The 9,051-nt window shown below is 42.5% G+C and overlaps 1 protein-coding gene across 1 annotated transcript in view; it reads right to left on the bottom strand.

Annotated features, from left to right (window-relative positions):
* Nucleotides 1-618: 618 nt before the first annotated feature.
* brinp3a.2 (bone morphogenetic protein/retinoic acid inducible neural-specific 3a, tandem duplicate 2) overlaps nt 619-9,051 on the bottom strand; it is a 37,149-nt gene continuing 28,716 nt past the window's right edge. Inside the window, exons 4-7 of the mRNA XM_063200175.1 lie at nt 5,619-5,724; nt 4,559-4,795; nt 2,797-3,019; nt 619-1,782 (exon numbers count right to left, since the gene is read on the bottom strand). Coding sequence (XP_063056245.1) covers nt 666-1,782; nt 2,797-3,019; nt 4,559-4,795; nt 5,619-5,724 — 1,683 coding nt within the window. The 3' untranslated portion in view covers nt 619-665. The remainder of the gene's footprint in view (nt 1,783-2,796; nt 3,020-4,558; nt 4,796-5,618; nt 5,725-9,051) is intronic.

The raw sequence follows: 9,051 nt of genomic DNA, 5'->3' as shown, positions 1-9,051 counted from the left end.
ATTTGTCTTGTTGAGTTCAAACTTGGTTGTTGTATTTATTATATTACCCTACTTGAAAAGGCACCAGAGAGTCTGTCTAACAGATGTAGAAGCTAGCGGAACTTTACTTTGCCATATAAGAGTACAGCACGTTATTTCCATGATGTTTTAATAACAATATATGTACAAAACATACTTACACTACTTTGATCTCTCCATGGAAAGTGCACTGTCACTGAAGCAAAAGGAATGCATATAAAAGTTACAAACGAACATACAGCACATTTTTTAAAAGCTCCTCTCTTGAGGTCAGCCTCAGTATTGTGTATAATATAAATGAGTTGTTACAGTTCAACAGGATGATTTTGAGGATGTGACATGACATTTTCCAGAATTTTATTTTGTAACTGTACTTTTTTTTTAACCTCACCCGTCTCTTTCAAAGGCAAACATAAAAGCAGAACGTTCACTGTGCCACGTTTTTACTGTTGCACTGTGTGTGTGTGTGTGCGTGTGTGTGTGTGTGTGTGCGTGCGTGTGTGTCTGCGTGTGTGTCTGCGTGTGTGTGTGTGTGTGTGTGTGTGTGTGTGTGTGTGTGTGTGTGTGTGTGTGTGTGTGTGTGTGTGCGTGTGTGTATATGTGTCTGCAGTGCTTTCATTGTTTTAGTACTTTCACTGATGTCTGGCTTAACTACAAAGTTTTGTTGTCTCGTAGTCCAGAGAGTTGGGTAGTCGTGTGCTGAATGCCTGCATAGAGGCGTGGATCCGCACCACCTCGCTGGCTGTCAGTTTGAGGCGGTGGCGCAGCAGGCAGGAGAAGAGGTCCAGGCGCTGCTGGCCCGGCGGCGAGAGCCGGTTGACCCGGTCCCGGATCTCCAGCAGCTGCAGCAGGGCCGAGTCCTGCGAGCCCTGAGTGTACGGGTAGTCCAGCTGCAGGATGAGGTCTCGAATGGCTTCCGGGTCAAAGTGCATGCTGTAGCCGAACACCTGGATGCTGTTGATCTTCATGTAGCCCAGGTTTCTGGACGGGTCCACCATCTCCAGCGGCTCGTAATATGTGCTATCATTGACCCCGACACCTGCTGCCCTGACGCGGCTGCGAAGATATATGTGGATGGTCTCGAAAAAGGTCTTCCACTTGTTCCCCAGCGTTAAGGTCCAGTTAAAGCACTCCAAGGGCAAGTCCAGCTTTGTGGACTGCCAATCAGGAAAGCTGTTTTCACTTACGGGGATGTACCAGCTCTCCGAGTGGCTCCCGCCGAACGGGTTGATGTAAAGGGTGAGCGCCGGCTCCAGGGTGCTGTTCTTGGTCAGGCAGATCTGCAAGGAGATCCCCAGCAGCATGTGGACCATGTTGGACTTGTACTTGTTGCTCTTGAGCGTCAGCAGCATCCTCTTCCTCCACGACGGGTCAAACCAGTTGTTTAGGCGCATGTCGTTGCTGATGAAGATGGCGTGCACCTCCAGCCGCCGGTCGGACCTCTGCAGCAGGTAACGCAGCTCCAGGTCCTGTAGGTCCGTCTCGAAGCCCAGGTAGTTCTCCGTGGAGTCGGCCACCATGGGGCGGCACACCCCCTGGCTGAGCATGTAGCCCGTGTTGCAGCTGCCGCAGCGGGTGTGGTTGTCGTTGGCGCAGGAGGCGCAGGCCACCGCCTCGCCGATGGAGCACGGGGTGGCCGACTGGCAGGAGGTGTGCTCATAGGCGCAGACGCACGCGTGCAGCTCCTCGGAGAAGGAGCCCAGCTGGTTGTTCTCGGAGCAGTAGAGGAGCGACTGGAAATAGTTGAGCCAGTACGCCTGTGGCCTGCATGGAAACAAACAAGAGGGCAAGCATCCATTAGTGACTGCTCATTTGCGTGTTTAACATTCTGAGATTCCTTGCCAGCAGGTAGGTGATTGCAAAAATCTTACGTTCGCCAGGACGGCTGATAAATATTATGGTTATTTTGTGTCTACTACAAAGGCATAACTCACATGTTAATTGCATTACGCACCGCAACATCAACAACCCCTCGTTCATCTTGTTAGAAATGTTTTTGTGTGTGTCTGTATGTTTGTAGTTCTGCTGTTCTGAACACTTTGAAACCACTGGCGATGTAATTACGAAATAAATATGGACCTTTTTCAGCAAGCTGAAAGGTGTTTTGTCTCTGGATTAAAGCAAGGCATTAATTGAATGTGACAAATGCTGCATCGTAATTGTTCTCTGCAGGCTAAATAAAAATATAAACGTGTGAAAAAAAGTAGATGTGACTGCCCCAAGGAATTGGCATCAGTCACATAACAAAGCCATTCACTTCTGTGAGGCTCTACAAGCTGCATAACGAGTAGTCTTTCTACTGATCTCAGCTATTTCAAGACGAGTTGACAAGAAAATCTTTCAGCCCGTAAATAGGGGACCGAAAGAGTGCAGGGCCCACCAGGAAATGCCCGCTTTGCCTGATGGCCAATCCAGCCCTGAATGCTGCATGTTGACATCACTAGAAGGCATGATAATCGCCTCGTGAAAAATAACTGAAGGGGAATAAACCCCTAGATCACTCATCAACACATTAATGGTCATGCTCAAGATTTTCTGTCTGGGGTTGTGGAGTGATGTCGAGTGGAAAGAGATTTTTTCCTGTACTTTTAAAGCTGTACCTTCTCTTATTTTCTTTTTCTGTTATATTTTAATTTGATTTTGTGTTTGTTTGGATGTCATAGTTGTCTTTTTTATTTTGTTGTACTGTTCTTCGACAGCTACTGTGTTCAATGTGTAATTGTACGAATGATATGTAGATTTTAATAAATATACTGAGGAGGAGAAAAAAATCGGTACCTTTCCCGTGGTAAGTAGATGTGCGGCTGTTTCTGACATCTTTTGCTGAGGCTGAAGAGCTTGTAGACAACCCTGTGTGCCCGCTTAAACAGGCCTCTCATGCTGCTCTCAAGCTGCTCGTAGCGACGCTGGAAACCGGCATCCAGCGACCACAAGTGCTGTATGGTGGACGTGTTCAAGAAGAAGTTCTGCGGTAGCCTCGTCAGAAACGTCTTGAATTCATCTGTGATTGTTTTCAAAGACAAAGAAAAAAAACGTGTTTTTAGTACAAAACACAGACCAACATGACAAGACACGTAAGAAAAGACACGTTTTGTTGTTACCATATGTCTACATCTGCGCACAAAAACAAAACGGGTGTCATTCACAAAAACATGTGTTGGTGGTGTGTAAAAAAAAAAAAAGGTCATGTTGGTCTTTTTTCATTTAGGATGTTTTTCAATTAGAGCAGTCATTTCCCAGCAACAAGGGGACATACGTACATCAAGGCTGTAGAAGGCAATATGGAACCAGTATGAGAGTTTTCTACCACAATCACATTACAGTAAAAGCTTTTTTAAAACTGGGAGTGAACAACAGCTAATTTGACCTCAGTTACATCTTCTGGAACCATGTCAGAAAAATCTGTCTACCTACTCAAAGTGACCACAATGAACTTTGTGAAGTTATGCCTTCTACAGTAATTATTGTTTAAAATAAAACCAAATTATATCAACTATGACCAGACACAGCAATGTCTTATGTGCACTTACAGAGAGAAGTTACATGCATTTAAAGATGGGGTAACTCATGCACCAGGAGGGAACCATAGCCCAGACATGCACTGCGCCACAGAGCACAGACATGCCCGCCGTTCCTAAGCACACCACTTAATGCACATTTTTCAACCCACACCACCCACGCACTCACGGTATAAATGAGCCGTACGAAAAGTGGGCTTCTCTCTCTGAAATATATTTTGTATGCCTTGACCGGCTCAGAGCTTTTCCTCTGTCGACTGAGCTTAGAGGTTACTGAATATCTTAATATCACTCGTCCTCTTCTTTTGCCACACACACTTCCTCCTTCTCAACATGTCCTTCAAAGACTTTTTCCCCCTTTCAGAACATAAATGGCTAGACCTGGCTGCGTCTCGTTTTTATTTTTAATTTGCCAATATGTTGTCACGCAGGGTGACCTTAACTGGCAATAATGCTCAAATGTTGCATTAAAATGCTCTTGTTCATTTTCCATTACCGCGGTGGCTATGATTAGGGAGAGATGCCGGAGAGCCAATAAAGTCGTTTTATGGGTAATTAATCTTCCCGAGCATACTGTAAACTACCTGTGTTGATTTTTCCCTCTATTTTATTCCATCCAATCTGGCCAGGGCTGTGCAGCAGATCATTTGCTACTCGATGTGCCAATCATTTGAAGGTCACTTTATAAGACTCATCAGAGGAATTAAACTGAAAGAGATGGTCCAATGTCAATTACTAAAACAATCAATTCTCAACATATAGGCCTTATACGCCAATATGAATCCAGAGACAGGACAACTCATGTCATTGAATGAAGAGATTCATTGCAAAGTGTATCCATTTTGGAATATTTTGGGAAATCGACGTTTTTGTATTGAGCATTCCATTGCATTGCATTTCAAAATGTATATATAGGTTTAAAAAGTATGTTCTCAAAATATGTGAATGACAAGAATTCACACATAGATGATAGGACCATTTTGCAAAGAAACTCTTTGAATGCTGCCACATTGTAACATTACCTGATTCCTCAAATTCTTTGTAGAGAGTGGTCCATGACTCAGAGACTCTCTGCAGGCTCTCCTCCATGGCCTGGATGTCCATGTATGGGCAGTTGCATTCTGGGAATTTTGCATCGCACTCGCACCAGCAGTCGTTGTTTTTGCAGACAAACCCTCCTTCCCCATTGCAGGCAATGTAGCTCAGAGCAGCCTGGACAAAAACGTCTCTAAGGTAGTCTGGTAAGATAATCTGGAGTCCTATAAAGCAAAAAAACATAAAAGCACAAAGAATAAACACTTTACAACACTCATTGTGTTGCTATATTACCGTCACAGAATTAAACAACAAACAATATACAGCACCACTGAGCTGATATGACTTTCATATATTTAACATATCTATATTTTTTGGCAAAAGCACAATATGGATGTGCAGTTCAATACAGTGATCTTCGGCTCCTGAAATACGATCAGGAAGGTGGAGCACAAATGAGTTTCCAATTAGCTGAGCATTAGAAGTTAGAACCTTCCAGAGTTGTGTTTTTACTGTAAGTCTCTTGTCTTCGGTTAAGTTTGTCATCTCATCACATTACATCCTTCAAATCATTTGTTAATTTCTCTTTTTTTGGTCTGTCATGACTTGTTTTAGCATTGGACAGTGAGAGACTGACAGCAAAATAACGTGGAGAGAGAGATGGGGAGGGATCGGCAGAGGACCGGGGCCAGAATCGAACTCGGGTCGCCGGCATAGCAGCCCAGTGCCCTGGCATTAGAGCCACGGTAGAGCCTATTTCTATTTAATTGATCTGCTTCCCTTTTGTTCTTATCACCATCACTATGGTAACAGCCAGACTTCTTTGTCCATTCAGAAATACAACCATCTGCTTGGAATTATCCTGATAGGGCATATACAGCATGTCTTAGCTGGATTACTGTACCATCCTGTGCATACAGTATTTGACAAGCAACCAAAAGAAAGACACTTGTACCACTAATAGGCTTCCACAGTGGGTGAACACAACAGTTCCTTACATTATGGTAACAACAAAGGAAAGAAGAAATAATTAAATGGTCAGCATACCCTGTAAATGGACTTTGTTTTCGGGACTTTGAACCAACACCGAGCTCACGGAATCAAGGTTGTCATAGTTACTGCATCCAAGAGGGCCGGTCCTGGTCTCGGTTACCTAGGCAACAACAGACAGATAGACAGACAACAGACATTGTCGTTATGCCTAGTGTACTCCAGAAGACAGCCAATGGCAACACATTAGTGGACATCATAATCATTAACAATAGTGTTAGCGCCGTGGTTAAGTAGTTGAGTTCCTTTTTTACTGCCTAGGTCATGACCTTCTTTATTGGTACCTACCAAAGCTCCTCTTAGAAATGCCACTCATTTAGTGAATGCATGACAGTAATTTGCACTACAGTGATGACATTGGAACTTGACAAGTTTATAAAAAAACAATTTTTCCTCTGTCACTACAGTGTTTCACTCTAAATACAGGGGAAACCATTTTCATTCGAGGGAGCACTTCAGATTTTATAAAGTCCACCAAGGGCAGTGCTATGATCACAAACCAGGATTTCCCGCTGGACTTAAGGCCTATATTGAAAATGGCCACCTTTACAACAGACTCCACCTTCACTTGGTCCCCTGAAAATAAAACCTCATTATATTGCAAATGTAATTTCTAACATTTCTTTACAAAACATGTCATATTTCATTGAACATATTTCATTCTGCATAACATTCGGGGGCCGGATAAGATGGCCTCAAGGGCTGCAAATGTCCCTCGAGACATGGGTTCCCCACCCCTGCTCTAATTCCATGCCAAAGAGACAATGTATTTTGGGGACACTCACTAGTTTTTACACAAACTGTTTTGGGAGAATAATATGAGCTTTTGCTGGTGATCTACGTAGTTGTGCTGAGCCAAAGCAATTACAGTAAGGGATCTATGCAATTGTTATGGTACCGAGTATTTATATGGGAAGGGGTTTAGGTCTGATGCATGAATGAGTAGGCCTAGTTTTGGGAGACAGATGACATTTTTTCAGTAACCTAAAATGGTCTGATCTTGTAGTTCTGAGAATGCTATCTCAGCTTCAAGAAATGAGCCAAAGCAACAAAGAAAAACTATAATATCCACTCACCACCAGGCACCTTATCTCTACCAAGTGGCATTTTAATGCAGTATAATTATGTTAACAGCTGCATGCGATAATTATCTTTCACACGTTTTCCATGTTCTTTGATATGTGATGTACTGTACTGTAGGTCGTATTGTGATTTATTTGCTTCCATTCTTCTGTGCATTATATTTCTGTGTCTGTGTCTCTTGGGGTCTTGTGTACAGCCGGTTGCTTGCTTCTGAGGTTGGACCCGTTATACTGCACATGTATCACCACTGTGATAATTATACTGTAAGCAGCTGTTTCCCATATAGCGTAACTAAACATATTTACCATTCGAGCTATGGAGTTTGTTTTCCAATACAATAATAACTAGAAATGCACCCAGAGAGTGCAGAGCTCCGCTAAAGGAAGCTGTTTGATAGAACATTTCACTGTCACATGTTACACCCTATTTTTTTGCAAGTTTTTCTGCCTTGTTTTTGTGGAGTAACTGGAATGTCAAAATTCGCCCTATCCCGCAATGGTGAAGAATCTTTAAAATAAAAAAATCCTGAATCCAGATCGTGTTCCAGATCATCACCAAAATGTTCCTTTTGTTCCTTTTGTCATTTTCAACGACTCCACAAAATGTCATCAAAATCCGTTTATAACTTTTTGAGTGATCCTACTGACAGAGAGACAAACAGACAGACAGAAAGACAAAACAACGTGACCGAAAAACATAACCTTGGCGGAGGTAATTACAGTTTTTCTCGATTGGTTTGGCTGTTTTCTCGAAACTGAGATGACATTTTCAAAACAATACGGACAAATCCCCAAACCAACTCGCAATTTCCTAAAACAGAATGGCATTTTTCATTGCTTTCATCAAATTTCAAATGCTTTGTACATGTCTCAAATGTTTAGTACATCTCGGCAGATGGCTATATACAAGTACCCTACAGTTGACACATTGAGCATACATTTAGCACATTTTCCAAATAAATTGACCTGTCTTATCTAAACGAATTAGACAATTCTCAGTCTAATGGTTGATTTCTCCAAAACATGTCAGCATGATTTCATTGTGTGAGTCATCATATGCAAAGTAGTCTACACAATTGTCAAAACAGTCAAGGACATAATATTTTAAGAATTTCTTTACTGTAAACAGTAAATTCATGACAGTGTTCAACAGGCCAGATGGTATTGTAACTTTACTAGTTTGTAGAAAATAATTTTACAACCGTGTATACTACAGTTTCCTCTGTTATTTGGCTAATTTCTTGACATTTTTTCAAACGGCATTCTGTGGAAGGAATTTAGTTTCGACACACGGGTAAACTGTTTTTGGAGTGATATGAGCAAGTGATGAGGATCCATGGCGATATGCTGAACCATCCAGTTTATTTTGACAGAATGACTAAATGAATGCAAATGAGCCAAACCAATTGAGAAGGATATATGCCATTTTATGGTACTGACTATTTATGTGGGAGAAGGTTTGAAGTGAAGTGAAAGTGAAAGCCCATTGGGAAACTCCAACTCCCATTGTCATTGTGACACAGCACTCCACAGCACACAAGTGAACACTGCACACTGCACACAACGAAATTGCATTTATGCCTCACCCGTGCAAGGGGGCAGCCCTCAGTGGCGCCCCATGGGGAGCAGTGCGGTGGGACGGTACCATGCTCAGGGTACCTCAGTCATGGAGGAGGATGGGGGAGAGCACTGGTTGATTACTCGCCCCACCAACCTGGCGGGTCGGGAGTCGAACCGGCAACCTCTGGGATGCAAGTCTGACGCCCTAACCGCTCACCCATGACATGTTTATTGTTGATGCAAGAATGAGCTGTTTTGGGAGGTGTATGGCATTTTGCCAGTTATCTGAACTGTTGTGCAGAAGTGTAAGAATGTTAAGCCAAATGACCCGAAATATATAGAAATGTCATCTCGGTTTCAAGAAATTAGCCAAACCAATCGAGAAAAACTGCATTACTTTTGCCTGAGTGGACCTGACCAGATAGTGGTGCTCAAGTCTGGTGCATTTGACTTCTGGTGAGGAAGATGGTATGTAAGATGTTCGAAAAAGTCATTTATTGATTATACAGCAATCAAATGCGCTAGGTTTCCACTGAGCCAGTTACATAAATAGGTACATGTCTCTAGATCCATGGTACATGAGTGATGTTGGAGAGTTTTAATGTCTGAATATCTTTCCCAGCAAAGGTGGATGAAGGGGTGGGGGTTGGTGGATAGATAGATAGATAGATAGATAGATAGATAGATAGATAGATAGATAGATAGATAGATAGATAGATAGATAGATAGATAGATAGATAGATAGATAGATAGATAGATAGATAGATAGATAGATAGATAGATAGATA

Source organism: Engraulis encrasicolus, chromosome 6, assembly GCF_034702125.1.
Source record: "Engraulis encrasicolus isolate BLACKSEA-1 chromosome 6, IST_EnEncr_1.0, whole genome shotgun sequence".
Lineage (NCBI taxonomy): Eukaryota > Metazoa > Chordata > Actinopteri > Clupeiformes > Engraulidae > Engraulis > Engraulis encrasicolus.
This window is presented reverse-complemented; position numbering and strand designations above follow the sequence as displayed.